Source organism: Rhinopithecus bieti, unplaced genomic scaffold, assembly GCF_001698545.2.
Source record: "Rhinopithecus bieti isolate Rb0 unplaced genomic scaffold, ASM169854v2 scaffold_2723, whole genome shotgun sequence".
Classification (NCBI taxonomy): Eukaryota; Metazoa; Chordata; class Mammalia; order Primates; family Cercopithecidae; genus Rhinopithecus; species Rhinopithecus bieti.
The window spans coordinates 3,377,199-3,392,809 of record NW_016804119.1 but is presented as its reverse complement, the minus strand read 5'-3'; the positions used below and the strand labels follow the sequence as shown (position 1 = coordinate 3,392,809).

At 41.3% G+C, this 15,611-nt stretch overlaps 1 protein-coding gene across 12 annotated transcripts in view; it reads right to left on the bottom strand.

Moving 5' to 3' along the window:
- Window positions 1-3,107: 3,107 nt before the first annotated feature.
- ZNF615 (zinc finger protein 615) overlaps window positions 3,108-15,611 on the bottom strand; it is a 15,952-nt gene continuing 3,448 nt past the window's right edge. Inside the window, exons 1-6 of one of the 12 annotated variants that reach the window (XM_017864863.1) lie at window positions 14,427-15,212; window positions 13,571-13,608; window positions 9,637-9,840; window positions 8,125-8,251; window positions 7,762-7,857; window positions 3,108-6,605 (exon numbers count right to left, since the gene is read on the bottom strand). In XM_017864863.1, coding sequence (XP_017720352.1) covers window positions 4,648-6,605; window positions 7,762-7,857; window positions 8,125-8,251; window positions 9,637-9,648 — 2,193 coding nt within the window. In that variant the 5' untranslated portion in view covers window positions 9,649-9,840; window positions 13,571-13,608; window positions 14,427-15,212 and the 3' untranslated portion in view covers window positions 3,108-4,647. The other 11 variants (XM_017864880.1, XM_017864915.1, XM_017864923.1 and 8 more) reach the window with 11 other exon arrangements.

The following is a 15,611-nucleotide window of genomic DNA, read 5'->3' as shown; positions in this document are numbered from 1 at the left end:
AAAAAAAAAAAAAAAAAAAAAAAAAATTCACACGATAATATCACCAGCAGATTGCAATGTCAGAAGAAACGTTGAGCAAACTTGAAGAGCAAAAGAAATTATCCACCAGCAAGAAAAGAAGAAAAGTTTTAAATACTTGTAAGACATCAGATGTACTATTTTATTTTATTTTTTATTTTATTTTTTTGAGACGGAGTCTCGCTCTGTCGCCCAGGCTGGAGTGCAGTGGCCGGATCTCAGCTTACTGCAAGCTCCGCCTCCCGGGTTCACGCCATTCTCCTGCCTCAGCCTCCCGAGTAGCTGGGACTACAGGCGCCCGCCACCTCGCCCGGCTAGTTTTTTGTATTTTTTTAATTAGAGACGGGGTTTCACCGTGTTAGCCAGGATGGTCTTGATCTCCTGACCTCGTGATCTGCCCGTCTCAGCCTCCCAAAGTGCTGGGATTATAGGCTTGAGCCACCGCGCCCAGCCTGTACTATTTTATTTTTTTTAAATAGAGCTGGAGTTTCGCTATTTTGCTGAGGCTGCTTTCAGACTCCTGATTATCAAGCAATCCTCCTGTCTTAGCCTCCCAAAGTGTTAGGATTACAGGCATGAGCCACAACACCCAGGCCAGATAGGAATCACAAGAAAAAAGTTAACAAAGAATATTTTAAGAAATAATAGCTAAAATTTTAGGATTACAAAGGAACTTCCTGAACCTGGTTAAGAAAAAAAAAACTATGTAAAAAAGATTCTATAGCTAACATATTTTTAAAAAGACTGAATACTTCTCCCCTAAAATTGCAAACATGGCCAAAATGTCCACTCTTACTGTACCTATTTAATAGAGTGGAAGCCCTAGCCCGTGAAGAAAGGTAAGAAAAGGAAAACACTGGAACGCAGAATTATCACTGCCTGTCTTCACAGAAGACATGATTATATAAATATAATCCCAAGGAGTCTACAGAACTAGACAAGTGAGTTTAGCAGTCATAAGGTAAAAAGTCAACACTCGGCCGGGCGCGGTGGCTCAAGCCTGTAATCCCAGCACTTTGGGAGGCCGAGACGGGCGGATCACGAGGTCAGGAGATCGAGACCATCCTGGCTAACACGGTGAAACCCCGTCTCTACTAAAAAAACTACAAAAAACTAGCTGGGCGAGGTGGCGGCGCCTGTAGTCCCAGCTACTCGAGAGGCTGAGGCAGGAGAATGGTGTACACCCGGAAGGCGGAGCTTGCAGTGAGCTGAGATCCGGGCCACTGCACTCCAGCCTGGGAGACAGAGCCAGATTCTGTCTCAAAAAAAAAAAAAAAAAAGTCAACACTCACTCAAATAAATGTTATTTCTAAAGAATAACAATGAACAATTGGAAGCTAAATTATGAACACAAGAATATTTGCAATAGCTCCAAAATTATGGCCAGGAGCAGTGGCTCACACCTGTAATCTCAGCACTTTAGGAGGCTGAGGTGGGCAGATCACTTGAGCCCAGAGTTCGAGACCAGCCTAGGCAACATGGTGAAACCTCATCTCTAAAAAAAAAAAATACAAAAATTAGCCAGGTGTGTTGGTGCATGCCTGTAGTCGCAGCTAGTTGGGAAGATAAGCAGGAGGATCACTTGAACCTGGGAGGCGCAGGTTGCAGTGAACCCAGACTGCACCATTGCGCTCCAGCCTGGGCAACAGAATGAGGTTCTATCACAAACAGTATAAAATAACGGCAGGCCGGGCGCGGTGGCTCACGCCTGTAATCCCAGTACTCTGGGAGGCCGAGGCAGGCGGATCACAAGGTCAGGAGATAGAGATCAGCCTGGCTAACACGGTGAAACCCCGTCTCTACTAAAAATACAAAAAAAATTAGCCAGGTGTGGTGGCGGGTGCCTGTAGTCCCAGTTACTTGGGAGACTGAGGCAGGATAATGGCGTGAACCCAGAAGGCGGAGCTTGCAGTGAGCCGAGATCATGCCACTGCACTCCAGCCTGGGCGTCAGAGTGAGAATCCATCTCCAAAAAAAATTTTAAAATTAAAAAATCACTGCAAAAATATGATCCACTTAAATATTTACCAAAACATAAATAATGTATATGCTATAAATTCAGAAACACTGACTTAAAAAAAAAAAAAACAGCAAGGAAAGCCTAATTAAGTGGAGAGACATAGCTGGTTGGAAGATTCAACATAATAAAGATGGCAAATAAACCAACTTTGATTATACATTTAATGCAATCTCAATAAAACTCCCAAAGCACTTTTTGTGGATATAGACAAGCTTATACTTAAAATTTATACAGAAAAGCAAAGAAACTAGAATAAACAAAACTATTTTGAAAAAGAAAAATAAAGCTGGTAGACTCTGACTACTCCATTTTATGACTAAAATCACGATATGTGTTATATGGTATTATTAGTGGAGTGATAGACACGCACATCAACAAAATAGAGTCAAGAAACGGACACAAGAACAGGCAACTGATTTTTACAAATGTTCAAAATCAATTTAATGGAAAGAGGACAGTGTTTTCAATACTGTTGAATCAACTGGGCAACCATAGGCTGAACTTTAAATTAACCCTTACCCTGTATACAAAGATCAATTTAAATGGATCATATTGCTAAACATGAAAAGCAAAACTGGCTGGGTGTGGTGGCTCACACCTGTAATCCCAGCACTTTGGGAGGCCGAGGTGGCCAGATCACGAGGTCAGGAGATCGAGACCATCCTGGCCCACATGGTGAAACCCTGTCTCTACTAAAAATACAAAAATTAGCTGCACTTGGTGGCGCGTGCCTGTAATCCCAGCTACTTGGGAGGCTGAGGCAGGAGAATCACTTGAACCTGGGAGACGCAGGTTGCAGCGAGCCAAGATTGTACCACTGCACTCTAGAATAGGGGACAGAGCAAGACTCCATCTCAAAAACAAAAGAATACAAAACAAAAAAAATACGACAGCATCAAGTGGAAGAATGCGGAGCAACTGAACCTCTGTATATATTGCTGGTGAGCAATGAAACACCACTCTGGTTAGTGTCTTACAAAGGTAAACATACACTTACCTTATGACCCATGAATCCTACTTTTCAGTAATTATCCTAGAGAAATGAAAAATTGTGCTCACACAAAGCCTGTGTGCACAAATGTTCATAGGATTTTTATTTGTGAAAATAAGAAAAACTGGAAACCACCCTAAAGTCCTTCAGTGGGTGAATAAACAAATTGTGGTATATTCATATCATAGATTATTAGTCACCAATAAAAATAAAACAATGATACACAAAACAATTTGGATGGATTTCAGGTTAATTTGCTTTAGGTCAAATAGCCAATACCAAAAGGGTACATGCTATATGATTCCATTTTTATAACATGCTACTAACGACAAACTAAAGATGAAAAGATTTCTGATTGCCAAGGGTTAGGGTTGAGGAGAGGTTGTGACTATAAAAAGGTAGCATGAGGGAGTTTGCACTGATGCAAAATTCTGAATCTCGATTGTGGAGGTGGTGACATGAATCAATACATGTGATAAGATTTCTTAAAGCTACATATAAAAACCAAACAAAAATGCACACATGTTAAAACTGGTGATTTCCAAATAAATTCTGTAGTTAACAGTATTGTAACAATTTCACTTTCCTGTATTTGGTAATGAACTATGCTTATGTAAGGTGTTATCTTTGGAAGAAGCTGGGTTAAGGGTATTCAAGAATCCTGGAATATTTTGGTAAGATTTTGTGAATCTAAACTTATTTCAAAATAAAACTTACAAAACATCTTATTTATATTAATTTCATAACACCTGATGTTACTTATAAACTTAAACACATTCAAGTATGTTCAATTTCACTTATGAATTGAATATACTGTATCCAGTTTCATTCTGAAGTACTTCAGTTATTCTGAAATAACACAAACTTAGAACCAAAGAAATGCAGGAGTTAATCATATAACAAAATGAGGCAGGCAAAAAATATTCATATATTGTATACAATATTAAATTTTAATTCATGATTAGAGGAAATTACAATTTAAAATGTATAAAATCAGTGACAAGGCAACTAGGAATATGGCTCAAGGTATCCTGTTCCCAAATGCACACAAGGCTATTATCTTCTAAGGTTAGAATTGTGACAGAAAGCTGTCATCCATCATTTTGCCAAGGCTTCTTTCTTGCATTAAGTACTCTGATACTTTCCTGAAAGTCTTGTACATTGAATGTTTTCATAAGTTATTTTCTGCATTATTTCCTGGCACATGATGAGGCAAAACATTTTATTGAAAACCCTGCCATATTCACTGCCAGAGGAAAGTATTTCTCCAGTGTGAACTCTCTCAATCTATTGAGGTTTTATTTTTGGGCAAAGACTTTCCTATAATTATTACATTTCCACCAATTAGTAGTTTATTCATGATCTATGATCACTTCTGAGGGGTTTATCTTCCCACCAAAGGTTTTCATAGTCTGCCACATTCATAGCGTTTTCTCAGTATACAATTTTAGACATAATGTCCTAAAATATTTTCTCAAATGTTTTGTACTGTTTTCTCTGACACAAAATATGAGGTAATTGATCACTAAACAAACAAACATAGTCTGCATTCACGAAATTACTCTTCTTTGCAGATATCTTGAGGGCCTATATCTGGCAAGGGGCTTTCCCAAAATGACTACCTGTGAATTCTCTTGTGTTTAACAAGGATAGACAAGTGGGCAAAAGCTTTCCCACAATCGCTACATCCATAGGGCCTCTCTCCTGTATGTTTTCTTTGATGAACATTGAGCCCTGACTTTGTAGTGAAGGCTTTCCCACAGTCACTGCATTTGTACGGTTTCTCTCCCGTGTGAATTCTCTGATGTGTAATAAGATCATTTTTGCGCAAAGAGAATTTTCCACATTCAGTGCATGCAAAGGAAGTCTTTCCTGTGTGAAATCGCTGATGTTGTATGAGGCATGTCTTCTTCCTGAAGGTTTTATCACATTCATTGCATTTGTATGGCTTCTCTCCAGTATGAGTTTGCTGATGTATACCAAGAGTACTCTTCATGGTGAAGCCCTTTCCACATTCATTGCATATATAAGGTTTCTCCCCAGTATGAGTTCGCTGATGTGCAATGAGCATGCTTTTGCCAGTTAAGCCTTTGCCACATTCACTGCATACATAGGGTTTCTCTCCTGTGTGAGTGCGCCGATGTACATTGAGATGACTCTTCTCAGTGAAGCCTTTTCCACACTCATTGCAAATATAAGGTTTCTCTCCTGTATGAGTTCGTTGATGTCCCATTAGCCGGATCTTTGCTGGAAAGCCTTTTCCACACTCACCACATACATAGGGTTTTTCTCCAGTATGAGTTCGCTGATGCACAATAAGGCGGCTCTTCACAGTGAAACCTTTTCCACAATCATTGCATGTATATGGCTTCTCTGCAGTATGAGTTCGTTGATGTACAATGAGGTCACTCTTCATGGTGAAACCTTTTCGACATTCGGTGCATACATAGGGTTTCTCTCCAGTATGTGTTCGCTGATGTCTGATGAGTGGGCTCTTTAAGGCAAAGCCCTTTCCACACTCATTGCATTTATAAGGTTTCTCTCCAGTATGAGTTCGTTGATGTACCATGAGACAGTGCTTCATTGAAAAGCCTTTTCCACATTCACTGCATGTATATAATTTCTCTTCTGTATGAGTTTGCTGATGTGTGATAAGACTGTTCTTCAAGGTGAAGCCTTTCCCACATTTATCGCATATAAAGGGTTTCTCACCAGTATGAGTTCGATGATGTGCAGTAAGACGCCTCTTCTCAATGAAGCCTTTTCCACATTCACTACATATATAAGGTTTTTCTCCTGTATGAGTTTTCTGATGTGTAGTGAGACTGAACTTTGTAGAGAAGGCCTTCCCACATACACTGCATCCATGGGGTTTCTCTCCTGTATGAGTTCGTTGATGATAAATGAGCCGACACTTCTTGATGAAGGCTTTCCCACATTCACTACATGTGTAAGGTTTCTCTCCCATATGAGTTTTCTGATGTATATTGAGCTGTGATTTCTTGAGGAAAGTTTTGTCACATTCAGTGCATTCATAATGTTTCAGTCCTGTATGAGTTCTCTGATGGTCCATTAGCCTGGATTTTCTGGAGAAAGCTTTCCCACATATACTGCATACATGAGGTTTTTCTCCAGTGTGTACTCTCTGATGATCAGTAAACTGAGACAACTTGAGGAAGGCTTTCCCACATTCACTGCATACATGGGCATTCTCTATGTCATGAGTTCTCTGCTGCTTAACGACCTGGGACTTATTAATAGGTTTTGCAATTGCAGGAAACTTCATTTCAGTATAAAATTGCTTATGGTTAGCATGAAAAAGGGATTTCCCATCTCCATTAAACTCAGCAGAGTTCTTTAGGCCACAGCTCCTTTTCTGGTTTTCAAAACTTAAATTTGATTTTAAAGGTTTTTCATGTAAGTCAAAGGCATCAGGATCTTGCTTCAGCAGGAGATGACTTTTGTTCTGATTAACACTATTTCCAAACATATTCTGTTCATAGCATTGTTTCACACTCTTCTGAATACTTTGATTTTGCAAGTGATGTTGCAGAGGATCATCAATTTTCCTGATTTCTAGGAAAGAAGAGAACAGTCAATCACTCCATCTTCTTGTTTTGAAATAAACTATTTAAACTATTTTTTAAAACTGCCTTGGTGTGAGGTGACTCTTTAGTGAAAACCCTATTTTATTTATTTGTTTTTTGTGTGTAAGCAATAAAGCTTTTTAATAACCTGGGTGCAGGCATACTGAGTCTGAAACTAGGTGCAAGCTTTCAGGCTGAGGTGGGAGGATCGCTTGAGCCCAGGAGGTCAAGGCTGCAGTGAGCCTGGGTGACAGATGAGACCTTGTTTCCAAAAAAAAAAAAAAAGTATGGAGAAACTCAGTATTCAGTATAGGAGGAATAAGAGAACTTAAGAATCACATAGATGCCAATTAGAGACCAGGTTATCATGGGCACAGCATCCAGAGTGGAGACAATGAGGGAGAATAATGATTCCCAGAGTGGGAATAATGAAGGAAAATTATTATTTTCCTACTAGGGCAGGAAGATGCAGTAGTCAGAAAAAAGTCATGAGTGCAAAGGTCTCTCTTTCTGGAGAGTCCTGGAAAGTGGAATTTCATAGTAAGAGAGGTAATACACAAGCAGAGACAGAGTGACAGTGGATGAGAAAAAGCAGATTTGAAAATCCTAAGAAGAGAATTATGTAGACAAAAACAAGATGTGTATAAAATAAACAAAGACGAAATCTCAAGGAAAAAAAAGTGGGGGCCGGGCATGGTGGCTCACGCCTCTAATCTCAGCACTTTGGGAGGCCAAGGCGGGCAGATCATGAGGTCAAGAGATCAAGACCAATATGGTGAAACCCCATTTCTACTAAAAATACAAAAATTAGCTGGGCATGGTGGCACGTGCCTATAGTCCCAGTTACTCGGGAGGCTGAGGCAGGAGAATCCCTTGAACCCGGGAGGCAGAGGTTGCAGTGAGCCAAGATCGTGCCACTGCACTCCAGCCTGGTGACAGAGTGAGTCTCCATTTCCAAAAAAAAAAAAAAGAAAGAAAGTAGGGCATATTTTCCATACTACAACAAAAAAGAGCTCTTTCTGGGAAGAAGGAGTCATGGAGGGGCTGTTGCTGTGTCTTCAGATGCCCTCACTACTTTGACGTCTGCTCTGTGTGAGCAGAACATGATGTCTGTGGCTGTCCACCTGGCTGGTTCTCTCACTCACCACAACAGATTCGAGTGTAGATTTCATCTTCTGTTGTGCAAGGTTCTTCTCCTTGTTCCAACTTGGATAGTGCATCTGGTTTGCTGGCTTGATACCCTGTTCATGGGAAATGACAGAAGATTTAGACAAATCGAATGGGGCTGGCAATGTTGAAAAAGGAGAGTGCTACATTTTAAGAACTACACAGGTGTCAAATCTGTAACATCAAGGCTTTTCTGTCACAAGAAGGTAGATTATACTCTCTTGCGTGGGGCAAGAGAATGATGTGAGAATCCACCACTTCAGAGTACTGCAGGTAAGCAGCTGAGAAAGGAAGGCCACTGACTGGGCACCAACTGAGTGACACAGGGCAGCTGTCCTCACCCACTGCCACCAGGTTGCTGTAGTTCTCCAACATCACATCCCGGTACAGGTCCTTCTGAGCAGGGCTCAGGAACTGCCACTCCTCCCAGGTGAAGTCCACAGCCACATCCTCCAGTGTTAGGGATTCCTATAATAACACATTCCTGTTTAATGAAGTGATATTCTTTTGGTGATAGGAAAAGAATGTCAAGGAAGTCATTCTGCTCATTTTCCCCATATAGGAAGCTGGTGGGGTTTTTTCTCAGTACATTGTGACAGAATAAGAATCCTAGTAAAATATTTTGTAGTTGTGCAGTCATCCATTCATTCAACAACGTTGAAAAGTCAAAGAAATGTCTGTAATACACAGCTATCCAATCCTCTTGCTAATGAAAGAACATCTACAATATATAGCATCTATTTCCCAATACCAAACTAGTTATAAGTATATGCCAGTTACAAGTAGATGAATAATACAGATTCTTAAATTCACTATGAGCTTTCAGGCCAATATCAAACTCTGTAATGAAGACATGGCAGATGCCAGTATCACTAGACAATGCATACTAAATAACTATGGTTAATATAGTTAACCATATTATTATTTTATTCTGAATGAAATAAAAGAAACTATATAAAACATGTATAAAGCACAAAGATTATTAGATGATTAAGCAAATTTATTTTTTTGTTTGCTTGTTTTGTTTTTTTGAGATAGAGTCTTATTCTGTTGCCCAGACTGGAGTGCAGTGGCACAATCTCAGCTCACTGCAACCTCTGCCTCCTGGGTTCAAGCAATTGTCCTGCCTCAGTCTCCCTAGTAGCTGGGATTACAGGCGCACGTCACCACACCTGGCTAATTTTTGTATTTTTAGTAGACGTGAGGTTTTGCCGTGTTGGCCAGGCTGGTCTCATACTCATAATCCAAAGTGCTGGGATTACAGGCGTGAGCCACAGCGCCCGGCCATGATTAAGCAAATTTGGAAAAAAAAAAATCCTTAGAATATATATGTAGACACATGTATCCACACAAATTCATATGTATGTGTATGTTATTAGACAGCGTTAATAACATTAAATACAATGAAGGAACAGCTACAAGAAATCTACTTTTGCATTTATGAGAAGGCTGCAGTTAAGAACACCAACTACCACAACACCTTTGTGAAGAACTATCAAAGATGTATGTGAGTCTCAGAATTATATGCCATGAAACATTAACATCCCTCAAGAAACGGGTCCGCTTTCTCACAGCTGATGTAACTTACCATGATCCTCTTGTATAGCTGTCAGCGATACTAGAGGCAAGTTTACAGTCAATGTAACCTATGGGGTCCCACACAGTCACAAATTCCAACATGAATCATGTAGTACGAATCCTATGAATAATATATCCCTGATCCTTCTTTGCCCAGATTTCTCCAGGTCCCGATATTTCCAATTTATACTTTTCTGATTAATTACCTTGATTTTTACAAGACTTTAAAAATACAATGGAGAATAAAGGAAGGAATAAAACAAACCAAAAGTCACCTGGGCCTGCATCACTGTCTCCTAAATTTGGGAAATGACTGCTAACTTGGACGTTCTGTATTTGTCTCTTCTGAATCAGCTCGAAATTTCTGTTCAGAAACTTCAATCACCAATCAAGGATGTCCCCAGCAATGATGACACCCAAGTCTTGGAAACTCTGCCTCCTTCCTTCACTTGATTTCTCTTGTTCTCAGCACCTGTGGGCTGAAGAGCAAATTACTCTGAGTGGTACATTCTTTTTAGGCCCAGATGTTGTCACTGTTCCTATATGCTCACCTTAAATCAAGGCCCCCAAATATCTGTCTGTCCTTTTATTTAGTGCTCCAGAAGCTTTTATATCTGGGCTAGTAAAATGTAACATTCTGAGTATAGGGGAGGTACAGCACCCTTCTATATAAAGTTGACATGGTATGATTACTGCTAGTAAGTGAAAGAGAATGTGGGAAAAAGAATCATCACAACGGGATGCCCAGCAGGAGGGCAATCCCCAGGCAGATCAGTTTTAGGAAAGAGGTCACATAGACAGCTAAGATGTACACATTTTGTCTTTAAAACCATGTGTACCCATGTGGTGGCGGTACAGTCTCCTTTTTTTTTTTTTTTTTTTTGAACGCAGGGTGGTGCTCTGTCATTCCGGCTGGAGTGCAGGGGGCCTGGATCCTTCAGCTCACTGGCACAAGGCTCCGCCCTCCCGGGTTCACCGCGCATTCTTCCTCGCCTCAAGTCCCTTCCGGAGTAGCTGGGGACTAGCAACCGGCCCACTTCGCCCGACTAGTTTTTGTTGTATTTTGTTTAGTAGAGACGGGGGTTTTCCACCGGTGTTAGCCAAGGCAATGGTCTCGATTTCTCCTGACCCCTTGTTGATCGCCCGTTTCGGGCCTCCCAAAGGTGCTGGGATTACAGCTGAGCCCACCACGCGCCAGCGCGGGGTCTTTTTACATTCTAGGATGCATATACTATAATTTGAGAACATTGTCCTAAGCAATGGATAAGCACTATCTTATTTAAATTATTCATTACCATCCACATCTTTAACTTTTTTTTTTTTTTTGAGACGGAATCTCGCTCACTCTGTCGCCCAGGCTGGAGTAAGACTCCAGTGGTGTGATCTCTGTTCACTGCAACCTCCATCTTCTGGGTTCAAACGATTCTCCTGCTTCAGCCGCCCGAGTAACTGGGATTACAGGTGCATGCCACCATGCCCAGCTAATTTTTGTATTTTTAGTAGAAACAGGGTTTCACCATGTTGGCTAGGCTGGTCTTGAACTCCTGACCTCAAGTGATCCACTCATCTCGACCTCCCAAAGTGCTGGGATTACAGGCGTGAGCCACTGCGCCCCGCCGCCATCCACACCTTAATACTTGCAAAGTATTATAAGTATAAATGTATAAAGGATACTCAGCAAAATATCCTTGAGGAATTACATATTATAACAAATCCTAATCGATATTCTTCAAGCAAAAGAAAGATGACTCCAGTGTAAGCAGAGGAGTAAGGTCTGAAGAGCAACAAAATGGTAAGTAAGTAATAAAGTCTAAATCAGTATTGACTGGAAAAATAATAATGATAACAATATATCAGGAAGTTTCTACATATATAGTGTTAAAATATTCCATAAGAACATATAAAGTAGGAGGATGGCAAATGAAAAAGTATTTTAAGATATCTGCATAGCAGAAGAGCATAAAATATTAATTACCATAACATTAACAAATAAGTTTGTATGTTATTTGTAATCAATAGTGTCAGCAATAAAACTAATTTAAAAAAATTATTTCCACGTTAAAAGAGAGGTCTATGGTTTCCGTGGTAGCTACTTAACTCTACCGCTGTAGCTCAAAAATGCCCATATACAAAAAAACGGACAAATGATTGTGGCCAGGTCCCAACAAAACTTTATTAACAGAAACAGGTGCTGGGAGATTTAGTCCATGGGTCTAGTTGCCCAACTGTGAATTAGTGCAGAAAAGCCATATGGTCACCTAAATCAACAGTCAGTAATATAGTATCCAGGACCTGGATTGTAAATGTTTTGTAAATAAAGTCTTATGGGAACACAGCTAGATGCATTCCATGACATCTCGTCTCAGACTATTGTCACATTACAATGGCAGAGTTGAGAATTTGGGTCTAGAATGCTACTCAGTAGAATGCAGTATAAAAAAATCATCAAAGATGACTTTTGAACATAAGGGGCAAATTATCAGTATTTGCCTAAAATGTCTGTATTCCTTTAGTCAGGTGGCTGGATGCAAAATTTGAATAGAAAAATCTTATATCCTCCTAAAGCATATACAGATCAAGAGTCACTATTAATAGCAGAACACTGGAATAATTTAACATTCTATTGAAAATTGCCAATAAAGGTACCCCTAGTAACCCAAAACCCCATTTCTAGAACTTTCTGAAAAGGTAATATTGGCAAAAGTGTGCTATCTGACAGATCATTTTTACTTTCTTCACTGGATTTTTCATGGGGAAAACACAGGTTTACATCAGAAAAATATTAGCATTCTACATTTAAAATAAAATTGCTGATGGTAGCTCAGTAATATAAGTTTATGGCTTTAAATGTTTTCATTAACAGAAAAAAGAGAAACAAGGCGGGAGAAAGGGAGAGAAAAAATGAATATACGTACAAATTTTACAAAAGACAAAACCATAAATAATCCTCAGAAATAACCGTGGAGAAAAGATGTTTAACTCCTCTTTTGGCCAACAAGGAAAGAGACACAAGTTATGCCAATCACACAATGAGCAAGAAGCAGAATCAGGACTGAAAATCCAGGTTTGTTTCACTTCAAAATCCACTTTTACTTCACTTTATACCTAACCAAAATTATCTGTAAATCAGATGCCTCTTTATTAAGTAAATAAAGAAAGCAATTAAAAGGCTATTAGTGGCTGAGCACGGTGGCTCACGCCTGTAACCCCATCACTTCGGGAGGCCGAGGTGGGCGGATCACGAGGTTAGTAGATCAAGACCATCCTGGCTAACACGGTGAAACCCGGTCTCTACTAAAATTACAACAAAATTGGCCAGGTGTGGTGGCGGGCGCCTGTAGTCCTACCTACTCGGGAGGCTGAGGCAGGAGAATGGCATGAACCCAGGAGGCGGAGCTTGCAGTGAGCCGAGACAGCACCACTGCACTCCAGACTGGGTGACACAGTGAGACTCTGTCTCAAAAAAAAAAAAAAAAGGCTATTAGTAGAATAATTCTAATTGATCATATACAGAATTATTTAGAGGAATGGTACTTATGTCTGTAACTTACTTTGAAATATACCAAAATCGACAACAAATAAGGAATGATTCACAGAGGAATGGATGAATACTTAGAAAACCACTAGAGCTGATCTAATACAATGTTAATGGTAAAAGCTAGGTGGTATGCATACTGGTAGTAACTTCAAACTTCTTTCAATATTTCCATAGGTTCAAAAATTTTCACATAAAACTATGTTAGGCAGAGAGAAAAATATTGTAATACTAAGAATTAAGATGACCAATTATAAAGTAAATATTTAAAATTAATTTATCTTTTGTTATAAATTATAAGGAAAGGGGAGTCAGAAAGCAATCCACTGCAATAAAAGTAATAGTCTAGATTGAAGATTAAAGGCAGGAAAAACAAAATTCGTGGATAAATGGGTAATCATAAAACGTTCCTAAAAACGATACCTAAACATTTTAAAACATTTCACTTCTATCCAATCGTATGCATAAACTTAATGTGAATGCGCTTATAGTACCACTGGCTCAAACAGTAAAAACAACTTGTAAATGTTTATTACATAATATAAAATGAAAAAGAAAATAGCACCATTTATGTAATTTATCTGAATTATGAATATTAAGCACATAACATACACGTCTAAAACTGAAATATTCTAAAAATTTGACAAAGGTTATCTTTGAGTAACCGAGCTTACCATGGCAGAGACGTTATATTACTTGTGTCAGAAAGAACCTGAAAAGAAATATTCAAGAGGAAGACACTGGCAACTTGCAGGACAAAAGGTAGAAGCCGCATCTTAAATATAAAACATACTACTTTTAGGTATGCTAGATGATTGATCTCGCCAAAAACTTCCATTTCTGAGGATTCAAGACCAAGGGGTGATGGAGGGTGCCAAAGGGGATTTAAAAACCAGTCGTGGAGAAGGGTCTTGGGCAGAAGGGGAATGCTAAGGAGCATCAATTCTGTTCCAGCAGCCAGGGCTGGGGCTCAACCCACCACCTGCCATGGATCCCAGGCCTCCAGAGTTGCAGCCCACATCGGAATCTGTAGCGCTACCACCACCGTCACTCGGATTAATTCCAAAACCTGGATCAGAAACTTCCGTACCTTAACCCCCAAGGCAGTTCCTCAATCATTTAGTCCCCAACAAACCTGAACCATAAACCGATTCGCTGTCAAAACAAACCCTCTAGTTCGCAATCACTGAGCCCCGCCAAAGGACAACAGCAAAGACAACAGAATGTGACAGTAGCTGATCTCTAGAGATCTTTAACGACAAACCACACGAGGACCCTGTAACTGGTCCCAGAGGCACCCCATCACACACACACACACACACACACACACACACACCCTATCACGGACCTCTTATAGTTCCCCTGCTATAGGAATCGCACCCACACTAAGCTCCTGAAAGAATTCCACTGACGTCGCCAAACGCTGGCGCCGACAGATATCGGTCCATCACCACTGTCGACGAACACGCCCGGCCACGGACAGAATTTCCTCCCGCGTCACCACAGCGACCGCCCAGTGACTGAACTTACTTCCCAGAACTTGGTCGTCTCTGGCCTCATCTCTCGGCCTCCTCACTGCCTACCGAGGGTAGGAGGCGTTCCTAGCGTTTGCGCAGATGCAAGATGGCCGCGCCCTCGTCGCCGTGGGGGCCGCCATCTTTGAGTATCTGACGTACACAAGGCAAAGGGGCCGTTTTGGCGCTGGTGACCGGAGGTGACCGGGAAGATGAAAGTGCACTGAAACTGTCCCATATCCTGGCACCTCAACCCTACAGAACCTCCACTTTACACAAGACAAAAATGGCGTGGAGGTAAATCCCTTTCACCAGCTGAATAGAAGGCTAAGATGGCCGCGATGTTTACACTTTGTACAAAGGTTAGGAAACAATTCCTTGTGAGGAAAAAGGAGAACCGGCTGGGAAGGGACACCTCCGCCCTTTGGCCGCCGGATTTCTAGCAGAAAGTGGCTTGAAGAGCCTTTTGAACGCAGAAGTGGGGTGCTAGCTACGCTGACGGAACAGGGGTAGCAGTCACAGACTACCTAATGAAAACGGTTGGAACGTGCCAAATTTATGTTGGGTGAAAGGCATGGGGAAAAGCCAGTAAAAGCCAGAAAGTATAGTTCCCAAGGCGGAGGGGAGAGCCTGGGACCCAGGTGGAGCCAAATATGAGGGCAGGATTCAGGAGAAATGGCCAGAAATTAAGGGAACAGGACCACTTCAGGGAGAAAGAAGGGTTGGGTAAGAGGCCGGGCACGGTGGCTCACGTCTGTAATCTCAGCACTTTGGGAGGCCAAGGTGGGCGGTGTTTGCATGAATGGAGGCAAGATGGTGCACTTCCGGGTTCTTCACCCCCCCCCCCCCAACTTTTCCCCGGTGCGCGAAAATGCAGCCGGTGCCCAGGACGGTGCAGACCAACTGGGCATGCGCCAGGTGACGTCATCCGAAGAGACCAAGATTTACCTGGTCGCACCTGTGGAACGCCCCCTGACACGCACATGCCCCGCCTATTGCCCTCCCACTCCTAGAAAAGCCGATCCGGAGGCACGCCACGCGCGGCCTTCCTCAGTCCTCCACTCCTGTCGGGATGTTAGGACTGCGGGAACTCCATCCAAGAGCCCCACCGGGGGGCTCTGTCGGCCTTCTTTGCCGGAGGCTGACAGACCTCTTCCCCACACCTTAGGTGACCAAAATAAACTTGCAGTTTTGCTCCTAC